This window comes from Olea europaea, chromosome 13 (assembly GCF_002742605.1).
Source record: "Olea europaea var. sylvestris chromosome 13, O_europaea_v1, whole genome shotgun sequence".
NCBI lineage: Eukaryota > Viridiplantae > Streptophyta > Magnoliopsida > Lamiales > Oleaceae > Olea > Olea europaea.
In genome coordinates, this window is record NC_036249.1 from 18308499 (window position 1) to 18328330 (window position 19832).

Consider the following 19832-nt stretch of genomic DNA (forward strand, 5'->3'; position numbering starts at 1 on the left):
TTGACAAATATTATTATTATTATTATTATTATTATTATTATTATTATTATTATTATTATTTTATATATATATATATATATATATATATATTATTTTATAATATTATTTTATTGAAAAATGTGTGATTGAAGTTGGATCAAATCATTATTGGAAAATGTATATTCATATAAAAAAATGGAGCTTAAACAAGGTGTGATTGAAGTTGGATCAAATCATTATTGGAAAATGTATATTCATATAAAAAATGGAGCTTAAACAAGGGCTTATATTAAAACTTAAACTTTTTGAAAGTTTTTTCATAGCACATTGAACTCCAAATAATTTAATACAATGATCCATAACAGCTGTCATCAAAAAACTTAACTTTTTCTTCCAACAATAACCAATTGAGTTGCGCAGTGCCCGCATGGATGACCTCGAGGTTGACACAACACACACACATGAAGGACTCACGTGCGGACATATGAAGGCGCAGTCAACCGCGAGGATTACCTTGTGGGTCATTTGGCTTATCTCTAAACAATTTCAAGCATAAAAATCATCGTACATGTGACTATAAAATTGGTTAGAAATGTCTACTTATAATAGATATACCCCACAACTTGTTAGGTAATAAACACCTTAACAAACTTTTGTTGCTTAATAGAAAGATTCTAAAATTTCGTAACTTTAAATATAGTTTCCCAATATGAATGTTCAACATGAAATTGGGTATACTTCAAATTATGATAAACATTAATAGAATCTGCATAGTTAACAAACGACTTTAGCATAAGAAATGTTGAATTCTATCTATTTGGTATACCATATAGAAATTTACCTTTTTTCCATTCCTAAATTTTTTCAGATCCTTCCAAATTCGTTTTGTCGAGAATTTGAAGAAGTAATATAGTTAATAGTATCTTATTATAAACATTTGTGGTGGTATTCATTTCAAACCATCTTGAACAATTAAATTAAGCATATGACAAACACGTCGTACATGAAATAATTTAGCATCTAAATGGGGTTGAAGTGTTCTAATTAAAATCTCAATGCATGCAGTATTAGGCTTAGAATTATCAAAACTAATGCTAACTAATATATGTAAAACATCAAATTTATTGAAAACTAGCGATAAATAATGTCATTAAAACTATTAAATTCTACTTTTAAATTTGTGTGTCATTGTATGAAATAATTTCATAATTTCGGAACGAGCAGTATTTCTACTTACGTTTTGATAAGAGGGTTGGACATACTTTTGCATAAACTCCTCGAAGGATTTATCTTTTGTGTAGGTAAAGGGCAACTGTTTACTGCCAAAATTTATGGCATTCTAGTTCTCATTCTCTCTTGTGAATAAGAAAGGTTCGGAAAAGTAATTAATCCACAAATATATTTAAAAGGCATAATTTTGTTTGTTTAGCATCTAAATTTTTTTCTTCCTTAAAATGAGATTTTTGCAAGTTGCAATGTGCCAGTGCTTTGACCGTAAATCCATACGTATTCCTTTGAACACATTTTACACACTGTTTTTCCTTTTTAAATCAAATTTAAAATTATGCCACACATCTCTTTTTTTTCTTTTTTCCTTTTTTTTTTTTTTGATAGCTAGATGATCCAATTTCTAGAGCATGAGCATCTAGATTTATTGTAGAACAACTATCATATAAATTAATATTGTCAGTAGAAAAATTGTTAAATTCCATAACATTGTATTAACTAGTAAGTAATAAGTTACTTAAAATTTAGAACAAGAAAATGAAGGTTAAATTATTATCTTCAACAAGAAAAATCGTGGAATTCCATAACACATTCGTCGTATTTTATTTTAATAAGAAAAATCTTGGAACTTCATAATACATCGGCGCATTATGACCTTCAATCTTCTATTATCTAGTACATTTTGCATTTGGTGACGGTTTGCATCCACGAGTTCATTAGTAGAGTGTAAAAAGACTTCTTTTCTTCTCATATTTTTAAATAAGCAAACAACAACGAATATGAAACCAAAGCTTTAACAACTTTATGACCTAGGTTTGAGCCTCCTTTGGGAGTGAAATCATTTGGACCCCCTTTGAAAATAAATAAAGCAAAATAAAAAATAAATACAAAAGTGTGACATATTATTTACTCCTAATCATTTGGACCAATTGTTCTACTTATGGAAGATTGTGGATGAAAATGTGACAAAGATATGTGGGGAGATAAATTTGACAATAAGAGAAGATTGGGGACTTGCAACAAAGGTAAACTATGGTGACAATATAGTTATACTCAGTTATGTTCGGCTAACGTTATTAGTAACTTAAAAATTACTTCTACTATCCCATCAAAATAAAATCTTGATTTCAACCATACATTCAAAATTATATATTACATTATAGTTCAAATATTTTGTGGTCACATTACCATTCATCCTAAAAAGTTTCAAAAAAATTACAAATATTAATTATTTGATGGAGACACTCCATGAGATATGCATATTCTACAAAATGAAAGTTTCAAGGACCCAATTGCTATAGAGTGAATGTTGAAAACCAACTTGCTTTATCCTACAGAGGTCGAAAACTTGAGCTATAATTTTCCTAGGTGCATGTTTGGCAAAATTATTTCGAAGTCAATAATTAATTTTAACTTCATATATAGGACCCATAATTTTTATCAATATTTCAATCATATATTTCATCCGAATTTTATCAAGTATACTAAAAGTTATATAAAAGGCATTGTTAAACAACCCCTAGATTGTAATACGGCTTCTCAACTAGGTTTTAATATGTCCAAGCAACTTGTGTTCCAAAGCCCTTGTTTGATGGCCATTATTGGATAAAAATGATGTTTTGAATAATGATTTTTTGGAAAATGTATGATTAAAATGTAAGAAAATTTTTGAATTTACGTGCAAAATATTTTAGCCCCTATTTGACAGTCATTGTTTGGGAATGATGAGTTTTAGAATAGTAAATTTTTGGAGAATGTGGTTAAAAAGTAAGAAAAATTTTGATTTACGTGAAGAATATTTTATTGTGAGAATGAGAGGTTAAAAATAAATAAGAGAAAAAAAATAGTTGTCAAACTGAGGCTAATTATGTGAGGGTCCGTTTGACTGCAATAATGAAATTTAGGTGAAAAAATGAATTCCAGATAATTGAATTGTCTCGAACTTGTTTTACTGAAAATTGTCAATTAATGTGTTTGATTGGTACAATTTTTCACTTGAAAATGTTGAAATTTTGGATCTTTTGATATACATTTAGCTTTATTTTTCATGAAAATTATCAATTAAAATGATAGAATTTGTTTCGATTGCCGGAAAAAAAAAGGCTAAAAAACTCAATTCCCGCCAAAACCAAAAGAAAATCAATTCCCTAAAACCCAAGAAAAATGTGGTCACATGGGGGGTTTATTGGAAAATCAATTTTATGAAAAATTTTGTCCATCAAACATATCATTTAGGTGGAAAATTTCCGTGAAAAAAGAAGCCTATCAAATAGGTTTAAATGTACTATTAAAATGAGTGTGAAAAATAAATAAATAAATAAATAATTGTTTTAATGGAAGTCAAACTTGGGCTAATTGTGTCTCAACTTCTTGTAGGTGGTCCCGCAAAGTCATGCATGCATGGGAAATATTTGTAAAAAACAAAAAAATTAAAAAAAAAAAAAAAAAAAAAAAACAAAGGGGTAAGACATGAACATGAAACTCGAAAACTATTTTGGATTTTCGAAGAGTTTTCAATTAGAAAATGTATTCAAAGTAAAAATAGTTTATGCTATATGTACAACCGAGGTTGACTAATTCAAGTAAAAATGGTAACATCAGAGGCAAAGACAGGATAGGATAAAAAAAATATTTTTACTGAACTAAGATATTGAAGAAAAAAATTCACGTATAAAAGAAATAAAGGATAGGGCTGCCTCCTATCTTCCCCCTGGCCACATCCAAGAAAATATCTACCCAAATACTAGTATATATGTACGAAGAACTCAATTGAAAACCATCAAAGAAGAGAGAGAAGTAACAATGGAGCGTCTTAATAGGCCAAATCGTAGTGATATTCATTTGTCTAAAGAGGAAGAAGTAAAGATTGAGGAAGAAACAAGAGATTATTTTGATGGTTTGGCACCAAAACGCCACACAAAACCTCAGAGGAGTGAGTATTCTTCCGCTTATACTGATACCCTAAACTCCATTAATGATGTCAATAATCCTGAATATGCTGAATTCCAACGTCTGGAAAAGGAAACTCAGGTGATCTACTTCTACTTGTTCTACTTATAAATGTATTCTTGATAAATCAACGTTTATATCTAGATTTAGATGGATATGTTTGGACTTAATAAGTGTCTTTGATATCTTTTCGTTGTGTAAATAATTCTCGATGTGAAAGCACGGGGAAGATTTATGAATAGGGAAGAACGGAAAGTTGTAGGGTTTTTATGAATTTTATTCAAAATAGTGCAAGGATATGTTTGGTACGTTGTACTGGATTAGATTAGACGATACTTAGACAATATTTGTTGTTATTATCAGGGAAATGTGTTTGGAAGGCAAGAAACCTCTTTTAACACGTCTTCGTAGATAATTCTTGACGCAAACGAGTGATTGATAGAGAAAATGAGTAGATCTGTCAATCCCAAATGAATTTACTAATTCAAAATTCAGTAAATGTACTATCAATTGCTAGGTCCAAGAACTTCTTAACCTAAAACAAGATATCTTTCTCGTCCATCGGATGATTAAGGTAACATTGTGCACCTTAGAAACTAGTAAGAATATTAACAACTCATTTTTTATTTTTTCGTTTCATTTAAATAACCAAGAATTGTGATCTTGAACACACACAATGCACTCTTAAAATGGAAAAAGCCATGAGTAAAGGGAATTCAATTTGAACTTCTACCTACGTTGACGTGGTTATAGATGATTGGATTGTTTTCTTTATTCTCTTTCCATCTTTCAATCAATTCCTGCCATGTGTTGTCTGTCAAAGTTTTATGTCAAAATTTTCTATACTTGTAGCATGAATGAAAATGGATCTCAAGATGGAAAGACTCGTTCTTTAGGACGAGTTACGAGGGAGCATTTTTTCCCCTGAAACCGCCCATCAGGAATATGATTTTTGCTGCAGAAACTGGTTTAGAAAACTGTGTTTAACAAACAAGATTTTCTTTTGGTGCAGAAACTGGTTTACGAAGGAAGCAAACCAGCTGAGGAGTTTATGGAAACTGAGTATTACAATGACCTCAATTGCATCGACAAGCAACATCACAGGGTATCAATCTGAAATTTGTATATACCTATTGATAAAACTGGTATTTTATTTTACAAATTTTTAAGGGTAAAATATGTTACTAAACTTCGTTTTGTTACAAATCAATCATCGAATTTTATAATTTAATCAAGTCACTTTATCCAAGTTTGTAAGGTTGGTATGTTTTTATAATGCGTTAATTCTTTTTCATAACAGACTGGAGCAGGGTTCATACAAGGGGAGAACACAAATGGGGTTTCCTTCAGCATAGCACCAGATTCTGCAGCTGAACCTCATGCCTCATGCAAGGGAAATCCTGCTACTAATGACTGGACTCCATCTTCTGCTGATATGGTAATGATACCTCGACAATTCCCCCATTCATTACGATTTTTCAACGTCTATGACATTTTTTGTATGGCAAATTAGACAGTACTGAACAATATTAAAATAGCAAAAGATGCTTCTATCTTGTCCTTTTTTTACTATTGTCGAGTATGGTCGACACCAAGTGTATTCGATGCACAGTGCCATCTTAACATTGTATGGCAAATTAGACAGTACCTGAGAATATTAAAGAGAGCAAAAGATGCTTCTATCTCGTCCAATTTTTTATGTTGTCGAGTATGATCCGACACTGACTATATTTCATGCACGATGTTAGATAAAATTCCATTCCTTAACCTGTCTAATACTATCTAGTCAAACATTGCCAAAACGTGTCATTACTATCTAAATTGTGCTCTCATTTTCCTGATTGCAGAAGAATTTTGTATCTGACAAGCCAAAAAGGAGTGACAACTGAAATGGAGGATACAAGTCATTCTTGAACAAGCTGCAAATTATTGCAATTTCATCATCTTCATTTCATGTTGCAAGCATTTCTATTACTAAATATTGTATTCCCAACTATGCCTGCATTTCTATGATTGGAGCTGTATTTCCAAGTGTGCTAGCAGCAATATGAACTTTCCATATGTATTATCATTTTCTATAATAAGAGTAGAGTTCATTTCTTTCCTTTCATATTCCTGTTCCTATATTTTGTATCTCGCAAGACACAGGAATCCACTATTTTAATTAAAAAAAAAAAAAAGAAAAAAAAAAGGGCACCACCAGCACCATAAAGGCATACACACTTACCCTGATTATCTTGAATTCAAATTAGTAACAAATGTATAATTTTTTCTTGTCACATGGCTAAAAAGGGAAAGAATATCTTGTTTCTACAGTAGTCCAAATGATACAAGGACCATAAATTACCAACGTATTGGTGCTGTAAAATCTCAGGCTGAAAGATGACTGATGTACAACTTCCTATTTCTTTTAAGTTAAGAAGTCCCCAAATGATACGTACATCGGTTAGTGTACTACTTGTTTTCTCCTAGTCCCTCGACCCGATTGAGGGCAGCACAAACCAATGGATTTCACCACGGATTTGTTCACACCCCCGTAATGTACAAGCTAGCAGCAAAGACGATGTCACGCTTGATTGCATTCGAAGCAGTTTCCATTTTCTTGAAGATCGAAGAATTACCCATAATTGCTGCAGCGTTCCTAAATTCACGACATGTTTCGTCCAATCTGACAATTGTTCTTACTATCATACCTTCAGGAACATCAGTAAGTTCACAGATATCTGCAAATGGTGTGCCCTGTGGATAAGAAAAGAAAGTACAATTAGATTAGACGAAGTTATCATAAAAGATATTCCCAAGCCTTGCAATGAAACTGCATAAAACGCATGCCTACCCCTACAGGGTAGGGGCTGGCAGAGGGGTTATGCTGTAAGGTGCAGGTGAAAATACGGATTCTCTCAAAATACTGAGATTTTGAACTCGTTGAGTCACGAGATGCCAACAACCGTACAAATAATTGGGCGGACAAATTTTTATTCAATAAATTCCCTCCTTTTTCATTAGACCCAATGGTCTTTCCTACTAAAGCACTGGAAGAAGAATCCACTACGCCATAATAAAAATCCTAACGAGAGAAGAAAATCTAAAAACTACCGCCAGAATATGCAGATCACAAAACTACCAAAAACAATTCATAATATTCTTTTGTGAGTTGAAGGGAGACAGAGTGACTAGAAGAATACCTTTGCCCATTCATAGACGACTTCAACAAGACCAAACTTAAGATTCTCTTGGGCATATTCCTGGGGATCAACTGGCAATTTGAACTGTGCTTGAAGCTCTCCTAGTCTTATAGCCGTGTCATACAGTCTGAATTACAGGAGAACCAGCATTATCTTTATAGAAAGAAATGGACAAACTAGCAATATTTCTGTTTGCATAAAATAAGGGACAGTTAATAATGCCAATCATAACATAATTTTCCAGGAACAACTAGAGAACACATCAGTGTTAGCAGAAAAATTACAGCATGATATTCTGTAATTAGTGTATATACCATATTTAGTTAGCATGACTTATGTAATGGCTGATTCTCAGCCGTGTAATGATGTAATGGGTGATTCTAAGCCTTGTAATTAGAAAATTCTACCTATTTGATGAAGGGAACTCTCAAATGAAGAGGCATTCAAACAGAAATCATTGAGTTTGACAAGCATGCCGTAATTATCCTGCTAACAATCAAAACAAAGTAAAAATCCAAGAAATTTGAGGAAGTGATGAATGTGATCGAAGTGATTATACTGATCACAATATCAACAATTCAATCAACACAGAAAATAGATAACAAGATAGGGGAAGCAAACTAAAATACATGTTTGGCTAAGCTTAAAACAAGTAAAAGTTACAATTAAGCTTCTTTTTGTCAAACACGATTTGAAAAGTTACTTCAAAATGTAGATCTAAGAAAAATCCACAAAAAGCACCAGTAATATAGAAATACTACCCAATTTAATAGCACGCATTAAAGAACTCAACAGTAGATGCGAGCATAAATTAAGAGTTGGAAAAGTATGCTACCTCTTTTTGGCTTGAGACAGCTTTGGTGTAAGAGAAGGTTCAGAAGTGTTCTTCTGCTGAAAAACAAAGGCAGACATTATTGCCACAGCTTCTTCTGGTTCCAGGTCGTCCAGTTGATTCTCAAACAAACACTCTGTGCATATCAACTCCTCCCCAGAATTCATTTCACAAGCAACACGGCCTTTAATTTGCACTACAAGGTCAGAATCTATACACCCAATTTCCTTCAAAACATCTATCTGTATTGACATGACTAAGATGTCAGATAGGACTATGGAGGCTCAAGATCAATCATAGATAAATTGTCAGAATAAATTTAATTTCTGCCAAAAGAAAGTAATGCAATTTTATGCAGAGATGAAGCCACATACCCGACCCTGAAAGGCAGGCATCTGCTGAAGTGCCTCGTCTGACATTTGAAACTTCAGAGCATTCACTTCCTCTCTGTGCCACTTCAATTCTCGAGCTATCTTGATGTTCTCATTCAATTTAATACATCCATGACACTTATTCTGTGCCATCTTCTGTAATAGGCTATTCCAAATGTGGTAAGCTTCAACGACGTTCATGTCTTTCAACTTCAGATCTGGCATTTACTTTTCATCATCATCTCAATTGAAAAGAAGATCCCTAAATAAAATCTGAGAGCATCCAAATAGACCACATATTTGCTATATCCAGAATTCAGTACCATGCAACTCTCTGATGTTCATATTAAAGAATGGCAGCACATACTCAGACTTCTATCACCCTACCTAATACACCTACCTTCTATCAAGGCTTAGGACCTATAGGAAAAAAGACGGACAAGAACTGAACATGTCCACAAGTGAAGCTGGCCCCAAGTCCATGGGATTCATGTAGCTCAGCACAAGTAGCTGAGATGAGGTTTCACTGAATTAAGTAAATATGTATCACACAGTCCAAAAAAGAAAACCAAAAAAATTCTGATAAAAAATCAAGTTTTTAACCTAAATGAGGAAAACCTCAGGCCCAAGAACTAGTATTAGATAATGAAGCACATAAAATGTACAAGTAGAGTGTACTTATGATGCTCAGATTTGGGTACAAATATGGGCACGTATCTAAATGTTGAATAATTTATTTTCTAAAATGTAGGATATGGGAACATGGCTAAAAAGAACCCAAACTTCGGACACGAGTACATGAATACGTCTTTCAAACTTCAATTTTTTTACTAATCCAAGATGTTATTTTGAATATACCAAAATAAATTATTCACAAAGAAGGAAAATAGATATTGAATAAGAGGTTAAGACGAATAAAATAAAATTTTGGGATTTAGTTTTCAATCATGGGAATTCCTAAATGTTATATAAAATAGAAAATGAAGGACTTGATTGCAATTTGAATTTAGTGGAGCACTAAATAACACTATATGGAACCTATTTTCATTTTATATAAATAAAACCCTAAACCACCATTACAGATAGAGAAGGCAAAAATCTAGCAATGCCGCCTTTCTCCACCCTCTCAGCGGCAACACTAAGTTTATAGAGAGCGAAAACAGGAAAGTAAAGGGGAAAAAAAAGAAAGAAAAAGCAAAAACGACGAAGTGTCCTGTTGAAATTTGGAGGATCCGATACAAATCTCATACCCATACCCATGATATGTCGTGCCGTATCCGATACGAGTACTCCGATTACTTCGAAGAGTCTGAGCATCAGAGGAGTATACTAGTTAAACAAATGATACTTCTAATGTTCGAGTTCCTATCTTAATTGAACCCGAAGTTCACTCAACTTGTTGGTTCTTGCACAACACCTGCAAATGACGTCATGAAACTTGCATGAAATTCTCTTTTAGTATCAAATTAAGGCAGCCCCCATCTATTGTGTTGCATGGTTATTATAAATAGTTGCCTGATATTATTTCTAATGAGCTTAATATATAAGCTGCTTATGTCGCTTCTAACCAAAGTTTTAGCACTTACCAATCACCCAAATTTCCAGCTTTTCAACTCAGTTGCTTTGTCCCTACTTCAAAACAAAGCAGATGGGACCCCTAATACGGAATAAAACACAAAATATCTTTCCAATCTTTCCATTATGTTTTAGAATGATCCCCCACTCTGCTATTATTCAAATTCTACTAGTGTAAACTTCTCCCCATGTTATTTTATGGTACAAATAAGGTACTAAAAAAATATTACGGTGGGGAAACTAAAGATCCCCCCCCCCCAACCACCACCACACTCGCAACCAACCCTTCAACCTAGCTGCACAATCAGCCACGAGCACAATCACATGATGCTGCTGCCACCAACCACTGTTCAGTTGACCACAACACTGGAAAACTACCATAACCATCCCAAAACTACTGCCAACCAAACCCCTCACCCCCAAATTAACAATTATCATCACCATTGGCCACAACCACCATCCTAATAAAGCTACAAAATGTTGGTGTAGAGCAGAGGTGGAGAGCAAACCACCTCTGAATGTTTTATCCTCCAAGTGCAAACTCCAATTGGATCAGAAAGATAAATCACTGTCATACCAATTGGATCAGAAAGATAAATCACTGTCATAAACTATATACCATTTTGGCATAAAAACAGAAAATAGATTATCACTTATTTTATTAATATAACCACTGGATTTGAAGTTAGGAAACTCTGCTATTGTGGCAACTTTCCTTTCTTATTAAGCTTTCTAAATATAAATAGCAGTAATATAAAATCATGTAAACAAATAGTTTGAGTATGCAGTGTTTTGAAATTATTCTCCCAATGAATTCTCTCCCAATTTCCTAATCTTCTTATCTTTCTTTCTCAATTCTTCTCTCCTCTCATTCGGCTAACATTGGTATCAGACCCTACTTTCCTATGACTAAACCCTTTCTCCAAAGCTACAGCTCTGGTAATGTTAGTTGAATAAAATAATGTTCACGTGCCAACAGCACACGCACTAGGAACCACTCATGGAGTATTTTGCAGTGCTCCGATTTTAGTTCTAAAGTGGTCCATATCTTCTGAGATTTCATGCGTTGATGCAAATTTGGTGGAACAATATTTGCAGTTGAGTGAACAAAGTTGAGTTCCTTTCAGTTAGGAGGGTATCATGGAGATTGTGATAACGATTTTGGTGAAGACTTAGCAAAAGACACATCATTCAACGCGCAATAAAAGTAGAATAAGATTTATTTTGATTTTTCTCAATATAATTATTAGTTCTAAATTTGGGAAATTTGCCAAAAGTTTTCCGTTCTATGAATATGGACATTTTAAGTCCATGAAACATACTTTTTTACCGAGAGACCCCATTATAAACAGTAAATTCACAAGAAAAACTTCCCACAAAGTCATTCAACAGTCAACACCTTACTCATGAAACATCAATCAGCATTGACCACAATGACACAGTCTCAAGTATATTAGCCACCCAATCAGTTTTCGGACAGTAAGTGAAAAGAGTTCATTTACGTACCTTTCACTGGATCCAAGGCAGGTGGATACTTATTTCCATCAGACTTCAGAGTCAGAAGCTGCTGAACAGTAATTGAATAGGCGCCAGCACTAACATCTTCAAGAAGCCGAACTTGGTCAATCTTTATTTTGTGTTTGCATATGGCCAAGAACTCATTATTATCAACTCCCCTAACCTCGTAACTCACTCCAGCAGCAAAACCACGGTGAGGTAATTTTATATTGACAATACCAGATCCTTTACGAGAAGTGACTGAAGAACAATAATCATCCTCCAAACCACGTTTTGATTTTGGTACCAAAATTTGGAAATCAGAACCTTTTTTCTCTCTCAAATTTTCATTATCTGACTGCGTAGGAAGTGATGAAGGTAATTCCGGAGTCACCACTAATACTATGTACTGTTTATAGTTAACAGAAGGGGCTTTGACAACAACCGCTAATAGGTGATCTCGGGCCTGCCAATGATTCAAAAAATAAAAATAAAAAATGGGAGCCAAAAACATAACAAAAAAGGAATAAGTGTGCATCTCTTGTTGTTTGTGTGAATTAGACGTGCTAAAGAAACAGCTATCAAGCTAAAAACATATGGACTCAGTTCAACACTTGACCAAAAGCTTAAAATGTTAGCAACAGTCACATATATATCATTTAAATCTTGAGTTCAAAATACATCCCTCACTAGTGGCATGGCAGCGTTCATATTTTTCTTCAAATTTTGGCATGCGCATAATTTCATTAAATGGGTATCGGCGAGACTTTAACACATGACCTTAGATTACTCTTATATCATGTTGAACCACTTGATTTAAAAGCTTAAGCTATTAGAAAGAACCATACATATATCATATAAATCTTGTCTTCAACAAACTCCAATATATATTAACTCAAGTGAACTTAAAAAATTTCCTATCCCATACTAGAACTATGATTCCACGTGAATTTGTAAAATGATATCACTTTAACCAAAAGAATTTGAAAACATAATATGCCCCTATTTGATTTTACTAAAAATCAGATTTTTAGTAGATTTGGATAAAAGGTGATGAAATGTATGGTTGAAAGTTGATAAAAGTTGTGGGTCCCATGAAATATGTGATTGGAAATGAATTAGGGAAATAATGAGTTTTAAAAAATGGGGGCCAAACAAGGGCCCCCAGGGTTAAATCTTCACTTGACAAGACTAAAAACAGTACCCAAGAGGAAGTTATATACTGGAATTTTGAGCAATTACCAAATAAAAATAGAAATTAGATGCGTATACTGGAGTGCTTTTTTAAAATATTGTAAGCAATTCAAACTCATCAATTCTGAGTGATATTCTCAAAGGAAATGCCCAAGTAATGAACTGATCAAAGCATCCCCTCTGTGAACAAGGATTTTATTTGTGAATAAATTTAGCCAGTGATGAACTTAATTGCGTACTCACAGATTGTGATTTTACAACTACCACCCTTCCAGGAGTGAGATATTGTTGGGAAACTGGGGAATGCATGACTGCCTCTGTAATCTGATTGCCGTACGTCTCAGCCTGTGAGTACAGATCATAATATTCTTCTATAGCGGGCTCGCCCTTTATGCATCTACATCCACAAGACATACTTGATGAACCAATTTATGGTATTGGGAAACATCATGCTCTCGCAGAAGGTAGCATTCACATTTTAGTTATGATTCTATCAACAGTGGTTATATCTAACGTGCTTACTCGATGGCTTTATTAGGCTGAGCAAGCTTTAGCATTAGAAGTTGTTGCTGCTCTGGAAGATTCTTCTGAGCATGAAATTCTGCAAAACTTCTTTTCAGCATGTCTTCTACCTGCAAAGTGACGCTCCTCAACAAATATCAACAGCATGAACAACTAATTCAAGTAATTCTTAAACACATTTAATCCGTAAACTAATATCTTCATTCTTCATTACTAGTGTGACGGCATAAACTTAGGCCATCCCTTCACTCACTACTCTATTCCTTGATTGAACTAAAGGCCACCAAGTCCTCATCAGCTCATTTATTATTATTTCAAAGAAAACCTCGGTCTGTCCCCTTGAGATAAAATCATGGATCCCCAAACACTTAACCGCAGCAACAGGTTGCATAAGAAAGACTGCTCAGAGGCAAAAGAGTTACAAGATTGACTCGAAAACGTACCCAACTTCATTAAAAAAATAAGAAAAAATGTAAACGACAAATGCATCTTAGGTTCTGTTTGGTATAGAGCATTTTAAGAAAAAATATTACCTGAAACTTTATATGATACCAGTGGTGTGTTGTGCATGATGGTTTTTGGGGGGTAGGGGTGGTGTGTAGTATGGTAGCAGCAGTTTGCACTTGTTAGGTGGGGGCAACATTTTAATATCACTTGGGTCATGCAACAATTCTAACACAGCTCTGCCGAATAATGAAGTGAAGCACAGCAGGCAGCTTGTTGGTGGAAGCGAGGGGTTCAGTAGTAATGAAAGGCAAGAATGAAGAGCACAAAAATATGGAGAGGGGCCGGAAGGGGGAACGAAAGAAAGATGGCAGAACCTGTGGGCATGGAGAGGGGTTCCCTGTGCACAATATGGTGTTTGGTCTTTGGTGGGATCGCATGCAGTGGATCCTCAATGCATGGTGTTAAATATTGTTTCAGAATAGAACAGCTATATAGCTGCTCTCTGTTTACAAGTCATTATGGACTCCAATTTAGGAATAAAAATGTTAAATTTTAGAAAATGCAAGCAAACAGATACTCTGACATGTTAACACAACCAGTAAAAACACTGAGAATGGAAATGGTACCAACTGTACCTCCTTTTTTGTTATAATCTCTCTAGTGGGTCCATTTCATCTATCTAATTCTCGACACTTCGTCCTACACCATACCTTTCGATAATTATCTATCATGAATCATTTACCATTTGATATCCTCTTTTTTCCAGTCAGTCAAAGCTATTTATACCTTCAGTTCTTCAACACGAAGGAGATGCAAGATCATGATGTAGGTCAGTCGAAATTGAGATTTAAGCTTAGTTGCACTGCCAACTATAACATGCTTCAAATCCCTCTCCTCAGGTATTTCGTCACGGCACATCACAACAACTGTACCAATTTTATCTAGTCCTCTCCTGCCAGCACGACCAGACATCTGAGTATATTCTCCAGGAAGCAGCTGCCGAAATTCTTTGCCATCAAACTTCCTCAAACCATCAAAAACAACCTGCCAGATGATAAAAATAGCAACTGACATATACATAAGAAAGAAATATTGATGCTAATATTAGTGATCCAACAAGAACCAATGATTATGGAACTACAAAGATGTGCACTATCTTCCATTCGACATCTAGAATAATGCAACTAAATATATAATTTAAATAATATTAAATCCAATAGGAAATATGTAATCATATAACACAAATTATAAAGATTAAGCCTTCTTAACTCATGTAGTAATTATACATCTCACAGAAACTCTATTGATAACAACTTACCGTCCTAGCTGGGGCATTGACTCCCATTGCAAATGTCTCCGTTGAAAACAGAATCTAAGAATAACCAAGGACACAGCAATTAGAAGTCTCAGTAATTAATTAAAAACTAACAGACAACAAGGATGTAGATTTGAGCATGTTTGGCTAAGCTTAAGAATAAGTATGTGTTATTTTGACTTTTTGTTTCGAAACAAGTTAGGATATGTTATTTTTTCTAAAGTAAAAGTTAATAAAGTGACTAAGTTAACAATTGCTCTTCTAAAGGTAAACTTGCAAATTGGTCATTGACAGGGGAATTGGTCATTGACAGGGGAAGCACCATGAATGTGGTCTCTAAGTCCGCTATAGCTAGATTGAACCTTAAGGTAGAGCCACACCCCCAGCCTTTTAAGGGGGACGGGGTAGATAAAACAACCTTACCTGTCACTGAGAGGTGTCTTGTTCCAATCCAGTTAGGTGACTATAAGGATGAGGTTGATTGTGATGCCTTACTCACGGATGTAGCTCATATCCTTCTAGGACGCCCTTGGCTTTATCTTAAATGTCAAAACAAGTACTTATTTTTAATTTTGATAACTAAAAACATTTCATACTGTAAAAATTACTTATTTACTTATAAAGTGAACTTACTAGTAAACTTTTTAAGCTTAGCCAAACATGCTCACAATTTATGAACTATTTGATATCTTAAATATTCAATCTGCAGAAATATAATCATAATCCTGCTTCAATCTGGCATACACCATCTTTTCAGTTATTATTTTAGGAAATACACAATAAGATTCCAAAAAAAAAAAAACAAATATATGAGTTCCACGCAAAACCTGCAAATAAGATGTAAATAACCTTTGAAACAAAAAAGCAGCAACTTACAAATTTACCTTGATTACCCCACGACAGAAAAGCATTTCCACAACTTCCTTAACAATTGGAAGCAATCCAGCATGGTGAACACCAATCCCTCTCCGAAGGAGTTCTTGAACTCTAACAACCTGTAATTCCTGTGTGTCAAATTCCTGGATCCCAAAATCAGTTACAATTAATAAAAATCAAATACTACACCTGAGGTAGATTTCTATCTGATCCTTTTAACCTTGAAAATGCTTTATCACAGAAGATTCGGATTTCACTTTTCTCGGAGCTAGTTGTGAGGTCAGTCCCAGTCATTTTATCAGCTGATTTGTCACAGCGATTTTTTGAAAAACAAAATATGACCACCTGAAGACACAAGTAATTATGATAAATGAAAAATTTTAAGTTATAACAAGACAACGTGTCAAAACCACATTAGTAAAAGTTTGAAGAATGGAAATAGCATGAAACACATTTAGTTTTCAGACATCTAGTAAACGCTCTTATCTAGAAGTACAGTACTTCATCCAGAATAAGTCAATATAGAGCTATTGAAGTAGTAGAACAGGAAATACAATAGCCAAAGCAACTTGTTTCTTTAATATTTTGAGGATGCACTAAAAAGGCATAGACATCAGAATAGAATTTTTCAAACATACTGGTAAGAGGGATTTCTTTGAAAGCTTGTTGATAAGAGACAACCACAAAGAAGCTTCTGATCTCCGTGATCCCCAAGCATTACTGCCACCACTGTTTTTATTTCCCCAACTAGCCCCAGAATTCCCCAAATTTTGGAATCCAGAATGTTTGTTTTGTTTTCCCTGAGAGAAACTTTCACGTTTCTGAGCTAGAGCCCTGTCATTCGCTGCTGAAGATCCAGAATAGGTTCCTGTGCCTCCAGCAACATTTGTGTTTTTCTTCTTGGTAGCATCTTTGGCAGCTTTTAAACCCTGCGGCAGAATTTGTTCATTTTCACAGATCTTGTAAAGCTCTCCAGAATAAAAAAGGCAATGCTCCAGTGGGACTGGTCTTTTAGTCGTACTGATGAAGACAATAAAAAAATATAGAAAGAAATCTATGAGAATCCATCGTTGTATTAATACGAAATATGCTTGTGTTGAAGTACCCCGTAAAGGTCATAAAAATGTATTGAAATGGTCAGTGAACTTTCATTACGAGAAGATGATACTAACCAAATAACCTGAATTTGCTTTTGTTTTGTCCGGCGAATCCAATCAGCAAACTCATTGGTGTTTGGTACCTACAGAATGAAAAAGACTACTTTATATGGTAACAGAAAGAAAAAAACTGCAATGAAAACATGGGTACCAATGTGCATCGGCTTTCAGCATTCTACTTAGGGCCCATTTGGGATAGCTTTTCAGAAGCCAAAAGGAGCTTTTGTGGTCCAAAAGTGCTTTTGAACCTGTTTGGCTAATTTTATAAAATGACTTTTACTAATTGAAAGAGCTTTTAGAAGAAGCCACTTCTTCTTCTAAAAGCTCTTCCACAAAAAAGACGGGAAGCCAGTTTCTACTTTAATGAAAATTTTAAATTCCAATATTACCCTTACATTTGTAAAGAACAAAATGAAATTCCAACCGTGTCCTAAGAAATCACGTCCTTTTCAATTCTCTTCATTCTTCTCTAATCCCATTCTTCAGTCTACAGGAATTCCTCTCCTCTCTAGGTAAGATTTTGCAATTTACCTTCAATTTCTTATCATTTTATTTTACAATAACATTATTTATCTACAACACATGGGTTAACTACAATAGATTCGTATCGTTGCCTTTTTATTTTTCTTTTCTGGGTTTTATTCAAGAAATGACGGGTTTAATGTGTATTTATCTGGGTATTTTAATGTGCCTTCGGTTTTAGAAGATGGGTTTGTGATTGGGTATTTCCTGTTCATCTACATGCAGCCGATTGATGTTCCGGTAGAAATTTCTTTTATCATTGACATTTTCGTTTTGCCGTATACATTTCATTTTCTTCGAATTTCTTGCTTCCGAGTGCTGCTGAGTGGGTTTAATAATGAATGCTTGTGCCGTGTATTTATATATAAAGTGAGAAAGCAGAGCTTGGGAAAATAATTTTTAAATGATTGCAACAATGGATTTAGCATGAAATCAGTTAAGACAAACTGAATTTTTGTAGATATATTGCTCATTCACAAGGGGGGGTGGGGGGTGAGGGTGCAAAAAGAAAGTTAAAAGTGAGTGGAACCCATGTGTTGTGAGGGTGCATGAAATCAGTAAAGATACCCCCACCAACGTTTTTTAGTTGCCATAATGAGTGGAACCAATCAGTCCATCTTCTAACTTCAATTTAAATACAATTTTGCATGAATATGTCTCCAACATTCCTTGGTTCAAATATGTCCCTGTCTCTCTACATTCCTTGGTTCAATTCTTACTAAATACGTCCCTGTCTCTCTACATTTTCTGATTGAATCTCTGGTATATTCGCCATTTATAAAGCAAGAATATTGAGGAACAATTAACTGTAAATAAAACATTTTTAAATGTAGATGGCAACCGAGGGGATAAAGGGAAAATCAAAAGCAATTTGGGATGCACGAACACATGAGATTTGGGTTGATGTAGCTGTAGAACAAGTGAGGGCTGGTAACAGAAATGGAACACACTTGAGCAAAGAGGGTTGGAAACTTTTTACTGAGAACTTTAACAAAGCAACAAATAGAGATTATGATAGGAAACAACTAAAAAATCATTGGGATGTAGTAAAGAAAGAGTGGCAGCTATGGGATGCATTGTTAAGAGGAGAAACTGGACTTGGTTGGGATATGGAAAGGCAAACTATAGATGCTCCAAATGAATGGTGGGTTACAAAACTACAAGTAAGTGTTTGAATTTTCTTTATTTAAGTATAATACACCCAATTATGTTAATATTTCTAAAATTGTAAATTATTTAACAGAAATATCCGGAAGCTGCAAAATATCGTGTGAAGGGCTTAGATCATGCATTCAAATTAGATGAGTTGTTTCACGATGTCACAGCTACCGGAGCAAGGGCTTGGGCACCTACATCTGGTGTAATGCATCCTTTATATTCACAAAATATAACGATTACTGAAGATGATGATTCTGCTGAAAATGAACAATTTGATGGTGACCATGAGGAAATAGGGTATAGCAGTCGCCAAGATAAAGTGGTTGAGCCAACTAGGAAGCGACTAAGGAAGGGAAAAAATAAGCAATCAACAACAACAAAACTATGCAACCAACTTGAAGAACTTCGTGAAGCTGTTAAAAATAGGAGCTCCTATATACGCACTGATCCACCTGGATGTAGTGTTCAAGAGGTTATGGATAAGATGGCTACACTTCCAAGTTGCGAACCAATGACTCCTCTTTTCAAGCTAGGATTGGGCCTATTCACAAAGAAAGCAAATAGAGAGATTTTTGTAGCTTTAAAGGAACCCGAGTATCAAATTGAATGGCTGAAGGATCAACAATACCAACTTTGAAATATTTATCTTAGGGTTAAAGTAATATATGTTGACACATTTATTTTGGCAAAATCAACTACTTTTCTTATTTGTAATCTATGTGAGACTTGTGTTATTTGAAGGTAATATGAAGTTTATGTTATTGTAAGGCATTCACTTGATGAATTTATTTTGTGAAATTATATTATTTTATGAATGGTTATATGATTACAGAATGGACGACGATTCAGATGAAGAGCTACATGAAGAATACATAAATCAAGTTATGAGAGATGAAACAGATTTTAATGAGCTTGTCCTTACTATTGCAGCTACAATTGTGCAACATCATAACACTTTTTTGGTAAAAGAACCATGTAGGGATTCCTCTCATACAGGAATGAAGTTTGTTATGGAGATTCTTAATG

At 34.3% G+C, this 19832-nt stretch overlaps 2 protein-coding genes across 5 annotated transcripts in view; one reads left to right on the forward strand and one right to left on the reverse strand.

Moving 5' to 3' along the window:
• LOC111407773 overlaps nt 1–6265 on the forward strand; it is an 11399-nt gene extending 5134 nt beyond the window's left edge. Inside the window, exons 2-5 of the mRNA XM_023037438.1 lie at nt 3992–4236; nt 5168–5260; nt 5456–5593; nt 6003–6265. Of these exons, the coding sequence (XP_022893206.1) occupies nt 4009–4236; nt 5168–5260; nt 5456–5593; nt 6003–6044 (501 nt within the window). The 5' untranslated portion in view covers nt 3992–4008 and the 3' untranslated portion in view covers nt 6045–6265. The remainder of the gene's footprint in view (nt 1–3991; nt 4237–5167; nt 5261–5455; nt 5594–6002) is intronic.
• A 92-nt stretch (nt 6266–6357) lies between these two features.
• LOC111407772 (DExH-box ATP-dependent RNA helicase DExH11) overlaps nt 6358–19832 on the reverse strand; it is a 26891-nt gene continuing 13416 nt past the window's right edge. For 2 of the 4 annotated variants that reach the window (XM_023037436.1, XM_023037437.1), the window contains 13 exons: nt 17142–17209; nt 16608–16989; nt 16159–16314; nt 15978–16088; nt 15097–15150; nt 14565–14822; nt 13332–13441; nt 13053–13206; nt 11625–12081; nt 8547–8761; nt 8176–8414; nt 7341–7467; nt 6682–6894 (listed from right to left, as the gene is read on the reverse strand). In XM_023037436.1, coding sequence (XP_022893204.1) covers nt 6682–6894; nt 7341–7467; nt 8176–8414; nt 8547–8761; nt 11625–12081; nt 13053–13206; nt 13332–13441; nt 14565–14822; nt 15097–15150; nt 15978–16088; nt 16159–16314; nt 16608–16989; nt 17142–17209 — 2544 coding nt within the window. The other 2 variants (XM_023037434.1, XM_023037435.1) reach the window with 2 other exon arrangements.